At 43.6% G+C, this 19,142-nt stretch overlaps 1 protein-coding gene across 1 annotated transcript in view; it reads right to left on the bottom strand.

Annotated features, from left to right (window-relative positions):
* The window catches only part of LOC125704066 (nuclear receptor ROR-alpha A), a 177,320-nt gene extending 160,774 nt beyond the window's left edge, over window positions 1–16,546 (bottom strand). Inside the window, exon 1 of the mRNA XM_048969358.1 lies at window positions 16,257–16,546. Within this exon, the coding sequence (XP_048825315.1) occupies window positions 16,257–16,410 (154 nt within the window). The 5' untranslated portion in view covers window positions 16,411–16,546. The remainder of the gene's footprint in view (window positions 1–16,256) is intronic.
* Window positions 16,547–19,142: the final 2,596 nt, after the last annotated feature.

Below are 19,142 nucleotides of genomic sequence, written 5' to 3'. Positions count from 1 at the left end.
CAAACGTTGGGACAGCCGAGGGATCCGCCGGCACCGGAAAGAGTGGGGAGGGACGAGCCACATAACCGGCATGCTTGTTGATGGGAGGTCAAGGGTGAAGCCAACAATGGAATTCCACAACTTTTCCCATTCTGGCCATAAATCGGCAGGAATTAAGACTTTCCTCCAAATGTTCTTTCTTTTATATGATTATAAAGGTTATAAATGGTCATCCATCCATCCATTTTCCAAACTACTTATCCTACTGGGTCGCAGGGGGTCCAGAGCCTATCCCGGAAGCAATGGGCACAAGGCAGGGAACAACCCAGGACAGGGGGCCAGCCCATCGCAGGGCACACACACACCATTCTATAAATGGTCATATTATAGGCAATCACAAACTGTAACTATGTAACACTACAGCTGCGTGACACTGGAACAGGGTAACACTGCATAACACAACACTGTAGCTATATAACACTAACAATGCAAAACTGTTGCAAAGTAGCACTGTAACAATGTAACACTTTAACAGTGCAACAATGTTACAGTGCAACAGTACACAGTATACACAATGCAACAATATATGTAAAGTTCCCACAATGTATCTGCATAATTTGAATAACTGATTGAACATAACAAGCCAAGTCTTTGTTCGCTCCCTCATAGGCTATGATCTACTAACACTGCTTTATTCCCTAAACTCCCTGTTTCACCAGTACCTTACAGTCGTGATAACATACACACAATACATAGACGGCACCCTAAGGGGCAGACAGATGCAGACCATGCCAAGCACCCAGGCCTGGGTTATCTCCAGCCCAGGGGGATATGAGCAGTTCCGACAGGCCTGGGATTAAGCTTCTTTGACAGCAGTAAGCTTTCCATTCAGGCAGCTTCTACAGTTTATTTATCATGGATAGAACTTTTCTTTGAACAGTGATTACTGCTGATGTCAACCCAATTAGGATCAAAGCGGATGGTATCCAAAGCTACCGCACTCTAGAGCAGGATGGAGGAGCCCAGAAAAACAGAGAATGGCAGTCGGTGGAACCAGGACACAATAACCTAAAGATGAGAATTAGAACCAGGAGAGTGACTAGTTTAAGAAGCAATAAAAACTGTGATCACACAATTTAAACGATCGCAGGCACAGAGCAGTTTCCAGTGGAGATGGATGACTACCCCCTTATTAACGACTCCCATTTAATCACCATTTTAAGTACGAGAGTAAATGATCAGAACATAGATCAACCAACTTTCTTAGCTGTTTGCAGGAAATCTTCAACTTTAGCCGAAACGAAGGCGAACTGCAACTCATGCTAATTGATAACGGGGGCTGCCAGCACTTCCCTTGCAGGCCAGGAAATGGGCAGGACAGCAAAGGCGAATGAATTGGCGAGTGGCGTGCCAAGTGAGAGCTGGAGGGCGGTGAAAGACGGCACTCCTCAAATACCCACGCCGAGTTTCAAAGAAGCCACCATTAGTGGGCTATCATTAAGAAGGGCCGGCCCCTCTGCTCCCCGGCGGACGGGGGGGAGGAGGCTCGCCAGCCCGCATCTCTGGAAGCCAGCATGGACCGCAGAGAGGGGCTAAGGACCAATGAAGTCTCAGAGCAGCATTGCTCTGCGTTGCCACGGCGCCCTCAATTCCCAGCCCAACTGTCATTGCTGGAATTGGCTTTGACTTGCTCAAGCAGAGAATTTTTAAGTCATATGGCAATTAACAACTATTGCCCTTGACAGGACTCACTTCTAGCGATCTTGACTGCCTCGCTATTATCTAAGCATGGGTATGTTACCCTCAAAAGACACACTTGTTCCAGAGTTTTCCTTTTCTAGATTTTCTACGATGGCCAATGGCGTCAAATTGAATACTTTTCACGTATTCGATTTAAAAGTCTCGAAAACAACGAAGATGCGGCATACTGTAGTGTTATCACCAGTCGCGTGCTAAAACCACCACGCTTCGTCTAGAGCTACAACCACATGACAGCGGAGAGTGCTACAGATTTATTGTATCTGCGTTTCTATGGCCGTACATTTACGTAAATGCCCCGCAGACGTCAGGTTCAGGCGACTTCAAAGACGGACAACTATCTCCCTCTTAATCTGAAGCGCACTTCACCTCAGAAAATGCTTCACAGCTGCACGCATCTAATATTTTCTTTGAAGATCTGACAAAGGGAGGCCATCGTCTCAGGAATGAAGAATCTGCGACGAGTAGGAAAGCGCGAGTAAACTGTCGATAGCTGCGGGAGTAACTTGAAAATTATAAACATTATAACGATGCACCTTCAATAACAATAATGACAGCGCAGCCGGCTCGTTCCAAAATGCTCCCAGCAGTAAAACAAAGCGAGGTGTCGCTGTGATCTCTGGCTCCCTCTCGCTCCCTCTCGCTCTCCCTCGCTCTCTCTCCCCCCCTCTCTCCTTTGAATGACAGGTTTCTTTTTTTTTGTTTTCTATCCCTGCTCCTTTCCTGACTTGGTGTGCAGAATCTGTTGCTGACAATAAATTGGCAAAACACTAAAATTCAAATCTCCCTCCTTGGCGTGACATGCAAAACCCTCTGAGTTTTCTAAATTCCATTGTGGAGTCTCTGATTTTCCATCTTTTGTCAACAGACACGGAAGCGTATGCCTAGAGACGGCAGGGAACGTCATATTCATTATCCTACAAAGCACAGAGCCTGGAGGGAAGCCTTGATGTTGACCAATATGAGAAATGAATCACAAAGAAGATTCAATAACTATTCAACTGCCATTGAAGGCAGACCTTAGCAACATTACACTGGAACTCTCACTTCAAAAACAAAATGGAAAAAACTCTTTTCCTTTCCTGCAATATCATAGCTCTTTCTTTACTTGGTAAACAAGTATCCTAGTATTACAATACTGGCCCAATTTCACCTCCACAACACTGGCTGAGATTAGCATGCTATCCAACCTGTAGTTGGATGTGACCGCTGGATGCAGCCGATTCGATGCAGGCAAATAAAACCAAATGAAACTCTTTAATTTTCTGCTCTGTTATTTGATCTTTAATAGCCAAGTAGTGAGTGCAATATTAGAAAAAGCTGTGAATTTAAAAGAAATCTTCAAAAAGCTACACTGGAGCATAGCTACCACACACTGGTGTGAGCCATATGAAGTAAACACAGATAACAACACAGCTACAATACAGCCAGGTTTAGAAATAAAATGTTTATGTAAAGGAAGAGTCACAGGTGAACATAACAACAGCAGTAAAGCCACATACAGTGAAGAAGTGGATGAGTTAGATCAATAACTTTTTTTTAATTCTCATCATATTGAGAACAAAAAAAAAAAGAAGATTCTAATCTCCACTGATTTATATCTCTTGAAACATCAATAATCCTTAAATCTAAAAAAAAAAAATTCAGTATAATTAGTGTGGTGGTAGGTTTTGTCATATGTGTAACTCTTTCTCCTGTGCTGACTAATGTTTGCTACTAGTCACTCATCGGGAACCTTGGTAAATGGTATTACACAGACATCTCATTGTCCACTAGCGCTATGGATCCATCTCTCCGCAAAGCGCACGATGCGCCAGAGAACGCTAATATCACCGTAAAAACGGCAATGCCATCGATGCCCAGCTGTCGGCTTTAATTGCATAAAACAAAGTAATTTGAGCGCGGCGGGGGGCGTGAGGGGGTAAGTGATGAGACAGAAGGTCACCGCCTCGCTTTCCCAGGTCACACGGCGTGCTTCTCCATCCACAAACACTCCCAGCATGCCTCGCCGCTAATATTGAGATGTACGATAAGACGCGGCCTTGCCATCTGTTTACCGCCGCGTTGCTGAGCACAGGGCTGATGTGAGGGCGCCAGGTAGTTCGACAGTACAGCCGTGCCAGGGCAACATGCCTGCCTGCTGCTTCCATGACGACACAGTGGTACAACTGCACCAGCAATCTCGTAACTGGGAATATATATTATATTATTTTTTAAGCCAATGCTGTACCTTGTTTTGTTTGTCAAGATTGACATTTCCTGGAAGAAGTTCCTTGAAAAGTTTCAGCTCAGCGTCTTCCAGGAACTATCAACATAAGAGATAAAAAGCAGTCGATGTGTGAATCGCAGGGGCTTCTGGGAAGACCTTCGTCAGAAAGGCTGTTTCCTGGGATCCTTGCGATCGTCGCTACCACTCAGTCAACAAAAGCGAAACACAGTTACGACAGACAACTGGGTCATGGCCGTCTATCGAGGTCGCTTGCGCGCCGGCTTCCGGTGAGAGCGGACATGCGCTTTGGTACTGCCTGGTTCCTGAGGAGCTCCCGGATGACACATCTGTTGGGTCTCCCCAGGACAGAGGAGAGCGCTTCTTCAGGACCAGGGTTAGCAGCTGGAGATGGACACCAGCTTCCGGAAGCCATATTTATACAGAAGCTACAGCAGAGCCAAAATCGAAAGACTCTTTGAGTCTGAAGAACATTAGTGAATTCCCAACATTATTATATGCCCAACATCAGCGTACGTCCACAATCCGTATACAGGCAACATTACTATACACCCAACATCAGTATACACCCAACACCACTGTATACCCAACATTAGAGTCCACCCAACATTGGGAAATCACTCACAATTTCCACTAATAAGCAGGACTGTTGTCGAGGTTCCTGAGAAACACGGCCTATATAAAGCAAGCGTCAACAATAGGTATATCTGAAGACGCATAAAAATCAGTCATGTTGTGACCCCCGGCGAGCATAGGTGCATTTTAAACGGTTTCTGAGGAGATGTGCACCTTATAATCTACAGAAACATCTCTGGCAAACCGCTGCTCTCCCAGGCACCGCCGATACACAAATTACAACTTGCAAAGCGCTCCAGGGCGTGTTGACACAACCTTCCACAAATAATCTTTTAATTTGTCTCTAAATTTGCATTTGGTGGAGGAGCCTTTCACCTCCGACAAAGTCTGGATCTAAGGATCCCTGACGACGCGTGACAGGCGGCTCCCCCCGGTGGCACGGAGGCTCATCAGACACATTTATGGCATCACCGTCAATCTCCGAGGCTGACGCTAAACAGCAGGAGAAAATCCCCGTATGGAGATGAGATGTTAACGGCATTCCGACACTCTGCGCTGCTCGTTAAACCATGTACGCTCACAAAAAAAGGTTCTTAATTGCAACCTCACCTCGAAACGTTTTTTCCCAGTATTGTCGGTTTGCGTTGTCTCGGAGAACCAATGGCACGGGACTCCCCTTCATTTGAGTCATTACGCTTCACAGATAAACAGGTAAAACCTTGCAGATACACAGCGGCGACATGGAACGAAGGAAGGAACCACCATTCATCTCTAGATAAGGTGGCCAGTGCTTGGAGCGGAATGCAGACTCTAGAATGTTCCGAAAGCATGCAGAAGAAGCGCTCCTGTTCCCGGCCTTCCAGCAACACACACACACGGCCTGAAGCTGCTCAGATCCAGGCAGCAGTGCTGGGAGCATCCTGCACCAGCCCCTCCGCTGGCCACCGGCATGACACCTGAGCGACAGCTGAGGGTTTGAAAGGCACTTTGTCCAATTAGAACAGCGCAGAGAACCTCCACCTGTCCCTGACAGAGATGGAGTGGCTCTTCGAGGAGCCACTATGGCGCCCCGCCAGGTACGAGCGCCCAAACACGGCTCTTCGCGCTAGCGACAATTAATGAGCTTTGCACGCCACCCTCCCCTAATATGAGACGACAGATAATGAATATTCCCTCATAATTAAAACCCTAATTCATCATGACCAGTTCATTTTTTACCCCCGGTTGGGTATTATTCCCCAGGAATGTGATTTATTTACTCAGACTGTCCAGGTTCTGTTTGTTGTCTCCCATCAAAAGGAGGAGAGTAAAAATGAGAGTATATGAGGAGTTACTATACAAAAAGACTCTATGGGGGAAAAGGGACTTGCCAAAATTTTGGGAAAAATAGGAATGGACTTCCAGGAGCCCACAGCATGACAAGGTTATATACACAACGCCCATAACTCCCTCAGCAGTCAGCCGGCGTGATCGCATGCCAACAGGGCATTCTCACGCAGCACAAAGGGAACTGTATTAAGTTATCAGCCCTTTTGTGGAAATAGAAAGATAAAATTAAACGACCCCTGTTCCAAGCACATTATTCAAATTAGGCTACAGACCGGAGCAACTTAAAGGGGACTGTCACTGAAATCACAAGAACGTCACAACTGTACAGTAAATTACGCTTATTTATATTTCGTAAGCACTGAAAATGAGCACTTTCATGTTTCATTTCAAAGGCCGCGTATTACAGCGGCTGGCAACCTCAAACAAACGGAAATTCCGCAGAGAATTCCAGCATTATCTGGACTATATTCAGACTCTTTACCTTTTCAAAGCCACAGTGGGTTGTGGGAAACCGAGGATGGGCTACCAGCAATGGATAGCAGGTTTTTAATATGAATATCACCATACAGGATTTTGTCTTGGAAAACAATGACGGGCCGTGAATGAGCAAGAAATTACGCAGAAAGCAGAAAAACGCTGACAAACCCGCAAAGCAGATAAACTCCCAGGGAAAGAAATGAGTAACGAACGTTTTACAAATAATCTCGTTCTCTAACAAGACGATATACGAAGGAAACCAAACAGGCCACCTCAGTCGGCTGCAGACGTTCAGCTGGAAAATGACTGCCCATTCCATGCAGACAGACCAGAACTTCTGTCTTGCTATTTCTGTGTGACTATTTCAGTCTGTCACTTAAAAATAGCATTTTAATAACCTGACACTTGGTTCATTATTACTCCTTAATTATGGCATTAGGAAAATAAAATGGCAAATATTGAGTCTGATGAAACTTCTTGGCGGGAAGCAGGGAGCCGGTGCTGGTGGCACGGCTGGGAAGGTGGGGTCATCGCTCATCAGCCAGGCAGACAGAGAGTCTCAAGGCATCGTGTTGGTACATCACCTTCAGCAGGCAAGGTGAGCTCCGCATTGCCTGTTAACCTAAGCAGAAAGCAGCCTTCAGTGGCCTCATACAAATGCTGATAAGTGAGTGTAATAAAATAAATAAATAAACAATTCACATAACAGTGTCGTTCCACAGCTCCCACTCCCAGGACAGTGATCAGACGGGGTGGACAGGTTCTGACATCACTGACTCAGCTCCAGCCTGGTCGCTCTGTGGAAGACGACCTGCCTTTAATCAAACTCTGATTGGCTGTGAGCCTCTACGGACACGCAGGTGACATCCCGACACAGCATTATACTTACGAGTGTACAGAACCAATGGCACGAGGTTTTAGTGCACACATTGTTTTAGACCTAGTGCCATTTCTATTGCGACTTTTAAAGTGTTTAAATCTTAGACTGCCCCTTAATCCTAATCACACCCAATCAAGCTCCTACGTACATGTCATAGAATAAATGATTTTTTTTTCCCGCAAAATTTCAATTACACTACTAAGATCATCCTTTTCACGGAACACCCCTAAATTATCACACTGCTTTTGGAAACAAGACTTTTTACAAGCGATGCCGACCAGCAGCACGAACCAGGACCTGTCCTAAGGGACCATATACTTAAGTCTTTACGTTCTTATTTAAATACAATTCTAGAATCTAACATTTATTTTCAGCATTATGTGACAATAACAACAGCAACACACTGACACAACACTTATGAGTACTGTTTTTGTTCAATTCCTTATTTAAATATATTTATGGAAATAGATTTTTTCAGTGAACGTTAACCCGGACAGTAACACTACTAAACGCTTTACTTTTACTAATTCTGCTTTGATCCCAGTATTTCCAAATGCTGTAAATTTAAATTGTTCATCTGTCTCGCTACAATTACAAACGCATTAAGATGTGCATTTATAAAGGACGGAGTCCTCGAGTCCCTTTTTATTATTTACTGTGCTTTTTTCATATCTTGTCATGTGCCGCTGTGGAGGAGACCGTGATCACTTCATTTTACCGTCATTCACGCTCGTCCCCATATCAAGATAATAACCAAACTATGAAAAGTCTGTCTCTAGATAAATATGTATATAGAAATATTCATATCGTGTGTAGTCAATTAGCTTTTATATCAATTTTAGCTTAGCCAAGACGTGTGTGATCCTGCATCTTGCTTGATATTAAAATTAAACCTTAATCCTGTAATCCAGATGTTCAGGCGTGCAGATGTGTAACAGGCTGAGAAGTTCATACTGTACATGTAAAACAGTAAAGTTTCACGGAGAATGTAATGCTTTTAAAGCAGTACCATTTTTTTCAGCATAAAGAACGCGAAAAAAAATTAACATTAAAATAAGTAACGCGTCGATCTGCAGCTCACGTAAGTTTATAATTTGTTCGGTGCAAGATTATAAAATGCACAGATACACACTTTAATATCTAATATATTACATAATAATTATATCCGTAAAAATATTGTTGGAGATTAGCTTCAGACCACCACCAGACATCACTCAATATAGCTATTGCATTAAAAAAAATCTTTCAGATGTTCATTAATTTCATGTTGCACTTCACATACGGGCAAGAAAGCACACTGCTTCACAAAGAAGGATTTATACGTAGATTCGGAGGAAAGTTTGTAATTATACAGACTGTGATAAGGACCGCGCGACAGCTCACCTGTCCGCATGAAAAATACGTTTTACGTTTTAATGAATTCGCACTTAGCTTCCCCATAATGTCCCCTCACTTCCCAGCTCATTAATCACCTCGCTTTCCCACTTCAGCTGAAAAATCTTACAAATCGGTAAATTGTGCCGTAAACAAACTTTATCACAACGATGAGCTTTTAATTAACACCGTTTTGACGCACCCTAATAATGCATCTAGAGTACTTCCATTCATGACTATTTCAGCGAACTATTTTAGATATTAACTTGTTAAAATGGGACGGAGATCTGAGGCGGCCCATCTCACTGGAGACCCCACATCACCGCCCCCCCCCACCTGTCACCAGCAGTCCCGCGTCTGCCAGCTCCACTTGGGCCACCAGTGAGCCGCACTCCAAAATAAATTGTCCCGAAAGGATACAACTTTCTGTTTGCTTTAAAGGGAGTAAACTTAGCTGAATCTCATCCCATAAAACATCAATAAAAGAGGTCATGTTTCAAGTGTGTGATAAATGCATTTCGGTCAGGATCTACATATCTGATTTTCCCTCTTTCCACATTATCTCTGAGCTTAAGCCCAGATTCCATCTTAATTTATGTATAAAAGGTAATATTTGCTGATTATGAAGCCGAATATGTTTATCTCTATAGATAAACTATTCTTATTGGCTTCAGACTGAAACAAAGCGTGTTTGTGGCAAGACTGCAGAGATGGTCCAGGCAAATTTTACATGTTTACGCACAAAATGAGGTCAATTTTTTCCTGAGGAAAGTCCAGACACAACTTCATCCACATCTAGCCCAGTAAAACCTGGGGAAACATTACAAAATCAAATGACTTTTTCATAAATGAAGGTAAAACATCCCAGATGTGGTGTAAATGAAGCTCCTTACAATCTGTGACAAATATGTGGTGCGTTTCAAGATTCCAGTTTATTATCAGTCAGTTGATGTCATCATGTATTCTAAATGTATTACTAATAAACAGGAAAATACCCCAGCGACCGTGCATCTGGTTGCATACTTTCAAATGACATGTGCGATACTTGGCGGAACACCGATCATACACACAAGACCATCAATACCTATTCACATTAAACACACACTCTACATCCTTGGAATACTAGAGTAGCAACACACATTTCTGAATGGTATGATGTACGCCGGCCTTGGAACCCCAATGATTGGACTCTGCTACAGCTACAGTTGCACTATGCGTTTCCTCTTCTCTGGGACCATCTGGGTTTCTTAGCTACCATTAACTGGAGTCAGGCTGATTTTTCTTGTTAAAGGCTATTAGGTGAATGTGATGGGAAAGGTGTTATATAAATTGAATGAAAACGGGGGTGAATTCCCTGAAATGTTTTGAGCAGGGGATCTCCAGCTAGCTCCTCTCTCCGAGCTGTCATGCACATGAATATCATACAGGTGAAAGTGTCAACCACAATACCAACAAAACTAATGGGTTAAATTAATTACACGCAGAATAAGGCATACAGTACTTATTTATACACAATGTTGTGCCACACAGCAGAACAGACATCACTCTCCAGGTAAATCTCAGATAGATACATCTCTTCTCATTGTCTTTTGAGATTAGCGTCAAACCCATAAGCATATAAGAAATATCTCAATAAGGAATTTGCCTCAATAAAGATTAAATTAATCTCTCACTGGTGATAAACAACTGTGAATTAATTAAAGCTGAGTTTCAAAAGGAGCAGCTGCATCCTTCACTGCTGACTTGAATCGGTGTGTTTACAGGCTATAATCATGTAATCATATGATCTGTGTGTTTATACTGAACTTAAAGAACCCAAATTTATGAATCTTGGTGCATGACTGACATAAAATAAACAAACTATCCGACCTTAATATCCATTTCCTGTCTCCGGATTCCATTTCTGATGCATCAAACAGAAAGATTTTATTTTGAAGCTCAGAATATCAAAATAAGCAGCTAACTGACTGATATATCCAATAGTATGTATATACTATACATACTGTTAATATGCTGGGTAGTGTTGTGGACATTGGGTCTATACATGCAGCATATACTGTAGGTAAATAAATGAGTGTGAATCTAAATTCATGAAACTCATTATGCCCTTATAATCTGCATACACACATGCATACATACATACATACACCAACATACATAAACACGTGAGTGCTTCATGATTCTCATTTTTATTCTGCCATGCTTCTCCAAGACTTAAAAATTATTCTACAGTGCTCACCAGTTGCTGACACATGCTATAAATTTATATGAAATTAAATGAGTGTTTTTTTTCCGAATCAATGCAAATGTTACTTACTAAGCATGCTGAAATTCCCCATAATTCCTAGCAGCCACAGAACAATTCACATTCTGCTCTGAATTCGGTCACAATGCTGCTAATGCAAGTTCGTTAAGATTCATGACAAGCCTGGATCTAATGCCAGGTGATCTTTAACCCGTTTAACCGCAGAGGTGGGACATACACACCCCCTCTTTCCTCCTGGCAAATACTGTGGTGGCAGATGCTGGTGAGAGAAAAAAGGCAAATTAAAGGTGTTAAAAGCCCACCGGATGAGATCAGAAATACCCCTAAGAGAGACCATGAAATCCCTCTCAGAGAAGCAGTACATTCAAATGAAGTCCAAAGGCCCTTCTGTTAGCCAGGAGCCAAGGGCCTGAGCCAGTACAGGGGCCAGACGTGGACCTCCAGGCATAATGTGACCACAGACACACCGGCAGCACTTCTGACCATGACCAGGAAAAGCAAAACGTTCACACACAAATAATATTTTATTATTGTCACTTTTATCCGAAGTGATGTACATTTTTTAAGAAAGCAGGCTCAGCCAATCCTTGGAGCAACTGAGGATTAAAGGCCTTGCTCAGGAGCACAATGGAGAAACCACTCTCTTAGCCCCGGGATTCAAACCCACAACCTTCAGATCATAGGCATGACATACTAACCAGCTGCACCACAGCCCTATGAAACGGCTAAAACACACATATTTAAAAACAGCGACCAAGGCTCGAAAGAGAAAATGTCGATTCTGAGAGATCCTGCCTTATACTTATACTATCGGTAACTCCACATCACTGACCCTAACCCTAATTCTGATAGACTGTTTGACCCTGAGAGACCCTGTCTGACTCTGAGAGACCCTGTCTGACTCTGAGAGACTCTGTCTGACTCTGAGAGACCCTGCATGAATCTGAGAAACGCTGTCTGACTCTGAGAGACCCTACATGATTCTAAGACCCTGTCTTACTCTGAGAGACTCTGTCTTACTCTGAGAGACCCTGTCTTACTCTGAGAGACCCTGTCTTACTCTGAGAGACACTGTCTGACTCTGAGAGACCCTGCATGAATCTGAGAGACCCTGTCTTAGTGAGAGACACTGTCTGACTCTGAGACACCCTGTCTTACTCTGACTCTGTCTGACTCTGAGAGACCCTGCCTGACTTTGAGAGACCCTGCCTTATGCTAAGAGACTCTGTCTGACTCGCAGAGATCCTGTCTGATTTTGAGAAACCCTGCCTGATTCTGAGAGACCCTGCATTATTTCTATTGTGGGTAAGTGGGGGGGGGGTCTTATAATTTACCCACCTTTGGTTTAGCTGGGACCATTCTGACTCCCCTCACTGTCAGACTCCAAGCCTCAGGCAAATAAAGCACAGCTGTCCCTCCCCCATTTCGCTATCGGGATAAGGGGGACAGCTGTGCTGCACAGAGAGAGCATGGGGGGGGGGGGGGGGGAGGACAAGCAGCAGGCACCTGTGTGGAGCTAGCTGGCTGCATTTCCCACTTTACTGAAAATGTTTTTTTTATTTCTAAACCACTGTAATTCCAAGCCCTAACTCCACATCACTGACAGTAACACCACATCACTGAAACTTTACCCCTCCCCACATAACTGACCCTAACCCCACATCACTGACACTAATCCCTCATCACGGACATTAACCCCACATCTCTGACACTAATCCTAACCCTAACCCCACATCTCTGACTGCAGCCCGCACCCCCTCTGTAATCTCCACGGTAATGTTAACTGCGCCTCTCCAGTGACCAGGGAGAACATAATCCCTGGTATTTCTGAATGTCACAGCATAACGATGCCTCTGTCTCTCAGCAGGCTTCAGCAGCCCCTGTGGCAGCTGCAGGGTTTCCAGGGCTTCGCGTGAGAGTGCGTCCGAGTGCCTAAGTCCCCTCGTGCCCTGCCCCTCCCCTGGCATGATGCTGACCTACCTGGCATCCGACCTGCAGACCTGCTCGTGAAGAGACCCGACGCACATGCAGGTCCGTCTCAAGCCAGGCCAGTGCTTTTTTCCATCTTAATTAAATATGTGGTTTTTGATTTCCGGAAAGGCACGCGGATTTACCTACCATGCATGCATGGAATCTATTCGCCTTGATTCATCACCTCTTTGGGGGTCCCAACACGCCGAGCCGCTGCCCTGATGGGATGGAAACCTACTCCAGTATGTGATAATGAAGGATTTCTCCATGAACTGCCCCCTTAATCTATATATCAGGTAGCCACCATCACTGAGAACAGTCAACGCGTAATTAATATTCGGCCAAGATCAGCGAAGCCAGAGAGAGCTGATGGGTCTGACCGGCATTTTTACGGAGTAGCCTCGGGAAGTGGGGCAATGCGGCACACCATGCAGGGGTAAATATCGCCCGAACGGTCCGCAGCGTGCTACTGCGGAATGCACGGTTTCCGTGTTAACTGAGAGTTGCACTGCACTCCTGGCTAAATCCAAACAATTTTTCAAAAGGCAGTCAACCGAACATCTTACGATGATTGCGAAGCTGGCCAAAGGTGCGGTTTGGCTCAGGAGACGATATGCTTGGCCCAAAACTCTGGCCTCGTGGCCAATCCAGGATCTCCGATTTCCCACTGACGGTGATCTGTAAGAGATGCTGGGTTACACAATACGGTTTGCAATGGATTCTACCGGACAGAACAAAGAGAGTAATTCAGGTCTTCACCCAGAGCGGCATCAATCACTCCTTCACTACATTGTGTACGTTTGTCCAATTCGAACCTTTTTTTCCTTTCAGGCACGATTCCTAAAAGAACGAATATGTGTGACGGGGAATCTCAAGCCCTCTAGTTTAACTGCACTGCATCTCTTCATTCTATCGGCATTTAACCCAGAGGAGACACCACAGCAGTTGTGAATCGTATGTTCGACACCTGTCCGCTGCCGGTGATTTACATGCATGTCAGGAACCTCAACACGTGCTGTCAGGAGCCTGGGCTGCACAATCGACACGCAGCCACCACTGCTGCCTTTCTCCCCTCTTTCCAGACGGACTGCGAGGTACCACAAAAACAGTCATATCATATATTTATGTCGCCTCCTCCAATTAACCGCGACTCTTAGATAAAATGTAAAGATCTTCAAAAAAGGCTTTAATCTGGTGAAAAAGTCCTGATGATATGAGTTAATGTAAGATCATCACTGTGTGTGTAGATAACGGCAACATCAGCAGGGAAATACCTCTATGAAGGTATATACAACCGCAAGCATAACAAAGGCTCCTTTTCAGCATGCTAGCAAATTGCCAATGATATAAGGTCACATTGTTTATACATAAGCTCGCAATGACAATTAGTACGTGATTGCAATTATTATTTGTTTTCATATTATTGCTGTTGTTTCTGTGGCATTTGACAGTAGCAAGAAATTACTCAAATACCAGGGCCTGTATGGAAGATATTCTTATATTTTCAAAACGACTTAAAATTACTAAAATAAACAGATTTAAAATACAAAATAAGTAAATACTAAATGCTCTCCTAACATTGAAGAGTATTTGTCTTGAAAACTGGAAAGGGCTTGTAATTATTATGTACCTTGTAGTTTGTTTATTCCAGAAAACTTTTTAAAAGTTGTGCAATTTGGATCAGGAGATAATTGGTAACTGTATTTTTTTTCCATCAAACAAAACATCTGTGTCCCGTTCCAGTGTTTCCGGCTCGTCCTTAAATTAGAGTCAAAAACTAGAGTTAAAATAGCAGGGACGAAAATAGGATTGTTATCTAGGTATCAAGTGCGCGTAATTTAATAGTCTGAATATATACACATGCGCTTCGTGTGTACATTCTGTGTAGTGCTATTTCCAAAGATGTCATTATAATTAATTAATTAATTGCCAATAACGAATGAAACAATATCCTCTATTAAGAAAAGAATGCAAAGACGATGGGAAACGGTTATAAAGCCCGCTCGTCATGTTTTCAACCACAGGAGGAGTTACATAAGCGAATGAAGGCGTCCTTTCCCGTCACTCTCCTGCTGGTGCACTTTAATCCCATGCAGAAATGGCAGGAATATGGGTCAGCAGGTTAGGAGTGTCTCGAAGTCGGGCTGCTCCGCAGAAACGCCGAAAGATCCACGTAACAATGTAAGGACTGAGCGTCTTCCTATCCGCCCGGCCGATGTATTACATAACCAGCGCCGGTTACGGGGTGGATGGATGGACGCCGCTTTAGCAGCCGTTTTTCCAGAAACCGCTGTGGGACTGAAACGCCGCCAGCAGCGTGCAGATGAAGGGGCGATTCGGGTTTTTAATCGCACAGATCGCCGCTGATTTTCCCCCAACATGTGTTTTTCCCTACACACCCAGTGATTCACTATAAACACTCAGACGGGCGGGAACACGCAGGACGGAATCCGCACGCACGCGTCACATTAGCATGATCCCCCCGCAAGCGATGATCCGTCTGTACACGCGCCGCTGTGGGTTTTTTTTCTTGCGTGAACGTGGGCAGCCTGAAGGGGGTGTGGCTATACTGTCTGTACTGTAAAACACCGACGGCGCTCTATCAGCCATATTCCTCAGCGAAATATGAAAAAATAAAGTAAAAATGCAGAACAGACCCAAAGCAGACGGACACACCCTCGGCGCACCGACAGCCTCGTCGTCCGTCAGCTGTCATCTGGTCCCTAACTATCTGTCTGAAATGTGCCTGTTCTGCTCATGGTGCGATGGCAGATCATCTAAATCTCCATGCTGCTGACACACGCTTTAGAAACGCGGCTGCTTACAGTCCTATAATTCTGCTTTTTAACTTTTCTGCAGGCCTGCAGAAATATAGTTATGAAATACGGATGGAAAAATGCGAAAAAGTGAGACACTAATGTAACTTCCAAAAGGCAGACCTCAGTCACACTTTTCCGAAGTTCACTTCTCTCAATCTCGCAGAATAAAATGATTTGCTAAAATAGAAGCAAAAAAACGTTAGCGATATTGGTGCAACCTTTAAATGTAATTAGCCTAATTTGGATAATCATGAAATGTGCTATTTTGTATTTCAGCTGACAATAAATTGATGTAAAATGCATTCGTTTCCCATCCCAACTTTCTGTATCCTACCAGAATGTCTGGAGCTGTCAATTGTGTGTCAAAGTCTACATTTCATGCCACTGCTTAGCCAACCGAAACATATCAGAGACACCCGAGAAACTTTTGTCGTGCGTGGGTCTAACTCGATCCCATGAAGTATACGGGATTAGGGACCTTTTCATTCCTCATTCAAAACCTCCGACGTACCAAGGCACTTTGAAGTTAAATAGCCGACCATGCTGGTGCAATTGTCCGTCAATATTTCCCATGTGCAACCCAGGCACTCACAAGCTTACCTCGATTTGTGCTGCTGCAGCTCTGCCTCCGAACCGGGGCTTGGTGTTCAGCTTTCCGGAGAGTCTCCAGGTTTACCGGGTTCTCCCTACCAGGGGTAGCCGGCTCCGTGGCGCTGTTTCCCGGCTCGCTTGCTGGATCAGGAGGAGACTCCATGTTTTATGGTAGATGTGCTACCTGAACAGCACGATTATTTTGCAGCTGGTCTAAATGAATAGAGAGCAGTGAGACTGTGCCGAGTGGTGTATTTTACAGTAGAAGTATGAAATGTATGTGCGGGTCTCCGATTGAGGTGGGTGTGCTGGTTTGATTGTCCACTAGCGGCGCTAGAGAGAGCTTCTGACATGCCAGCGCGAAGGGAGAGCCTGTCAATAGCCGAGAGAATAGATGGGAATACAAGGGATAGAATATTTCCAGCTTTTCTTCCTCTTTTAGATGCATTCGGGGATCGCACTCTGCTGTTTCAAAATAGACAAATGCCACGTCCACGCGCTGCTAAATAATGATATGTATAATCGATGTTAAAGATGATAAACGTATAAAAGGAATGAACGGACCATATGGTAAACAGCTTATTGTCAGTGAGCAAAGAAATTTCCAAAAGTGCTTGGGTATATATGCGGGCTGTTTGCGGTTTAAAATGAAGGCAAGCAAAAAGAACCCCACCCAGCCTCAAAAGGAAGCCGTTTGTACCTGTGAAGCAGGACACATAGGCCTAGATCGTCTGGGTCTAATGAACAGAAGAGCCATAATACGTATGATAGGAACAATTTTTATTTTAATCTATTTCAAGATATGCTCGAAAAATGCAAAAGTGTAATAGAAATTCAGAACATTTAAAATTAAACTACTAGATTAATTAATCAGTCACAGAACATAACTGAAATGTTATGTGTATAGGTTTCATCTCAGAGATATTTTTCGTCACATTTTTATCAGCATTTTATGCCAGGAAACTCTGTCTCCATTCTACAGTAGATGTTTAAATACAGTAGATTGAGTTGGTCTGGAAGGTGATTGACTAAAGCAGCTGATCGCGACACGGGGCGGTCTCGTCCATCGCTAAAAGTTTGTAGGAACAAACTTGATGATAGCCTGGTTTGAAAGTGAAATCGTGTTGACAAATTCCCTACTGAACTGTTAACTCTCTGGATTCTGTGCATCTCTGTGCGTAACTGTTACCATGGGCGTTTGTCATGCGATATGTTTCATAGGCTCGCTGCCAGCTCCTTCATTACAAACGCCATGCCTCTTACATGTGATCACTATCGTTACGCGTGCTGACGGCCCCCGCCCCTTCAGCCGCACACGTGGACTTTAGCGTGGCAACGTTTCGCAATCAACGCTGCATACGCCAACGTTACGGTTCTCGGGTTAACTGCTATTGTAATGCAAACTGTTAACGCCATGAACAATACGAATTATTTTTCGACTCATAAGTTGTTTGTTTAATGTTTAACAGATGTGACTCAAATGCATTTTTCCTTGCAAATACCAGAATTACAGCAACAACCATAAAATGTTATTGCCGCCATCAACATCCTAAATATGTTTTGTTACTTGCATTTTTCATAGTTGGCAGCTTTGTCGTTTTTTTCAGTTCTATTATATTTTGATATTCTGGCTTTTGATTTGACTACCTGCTATTGCCAATAATGATAAAATATAATATTATAATTATATTATTATTAGTAGTAATTTATATATGTTGAGTAGAATCCTATTTATGAGTATTCCTTATTAACCCATTTCCTTAAAATCTGATGGATTTTTTCAGAATAAATAAATAAATGTAATTAATTAGCCCAATATCCTAGGTTATATGTAAGAAAACAAATAGTTAAAATGTGAATATGGTCTTTCAGTGTCAAAATAATCCCTTGTTATTATTTAAACAGTAAGGTATATAATGCAGTCTATAAACATTTATTAAAATATATGGTAATAATACAGCTATAATGTATTTAGCATTTATTTTTTCACTTATACCTTAAGACCTAGATGATAGTTTTACTTTTGTTTACTGCATTATACCACTTTTGCATAATGTTCCTTATTTTGAATATTTTGTTCAAATACAGATGTGTAAAATGGCCTCCGTGTGACATGCAGCCTTGTGCCATTTCCTCGTTTATTTCTCACTCGGATCATACAGTCATCGCACGCATTGCAGCACTGTCATTCTGCCGTGTCTTAGAGAAGGGGCCGTGTAGAGGATCTGGGCTCTGGCAGGAACCAGACCGCAGTATGCTCACGGCCCGCGATCAGGGCTGATATGGTCACGGCACGTGCCGTCAGGGTCGCCATTTTGCTGACCTAGGCGGGGCGGTGGCCTCTGGAAATGGAAGCGACCTCCTGCCGTTCCACGACTCCCAGCGATCGTCCTGTAAAAAGTTTGGAGGATCGTTACTGATGCCGAATGCTTCCCTGGCTTCCCTCCATGTTTTTCCATCATATCCCACTTTGGGCATAAAATCACTTATTCCATTGAGCTCTGATTTCCCATCTCGTCCTCTGTAGGCTCCAGGCCCCTACCGGGCAAAAGCAATTACCCTTATTTTGACATTGAATTCTTGAGAAAGGACAGTGCCTAAGATTTCATGACCGGAGCACCTCTGTAAGACAAAAGCACTTTTTTGCAATGGTAGAAGACTGGTTTTGAGTAGGTCTGCTCCAGAACACTCCTCATAGCCCAGTACACAAATATTTATTTGTATTCCCATTGCTCACTTCCCGCTCTAATATTTTCCCTGGTAGCCAGTAACACGTCTGAACAGTGATTGTGCTAGTTTGGTCAATTTTGTATTGATTAAAGGTCACGCTTAGCAAATTCTCCAAAGAGGGGCAAAGTGATAATATTTTTTGGTGCTATCTTGAGCACAGGATCA

The sequence above is a fragment of the Brienomyrus brachyistius genome, chromosome 11 (genome assembly GCF_023856365.1).
Source record: "Brienomyrus brachyistius isolate T26 chromosome 11, BBRACH_0.4, whole genome shotgun sequence".
Taxonomy (NCBI): Eukaryota; Metazoa; Chordata; class Actinopteri; order Osteoglossiformes; family Mormyridae; genus Brienomyrus; species Brienomyrus brachyistius.
Note: the sequence above shows the minus strand (reverse complement) of the source record. Positions and strands in the feature narration are given on the sequence as shown.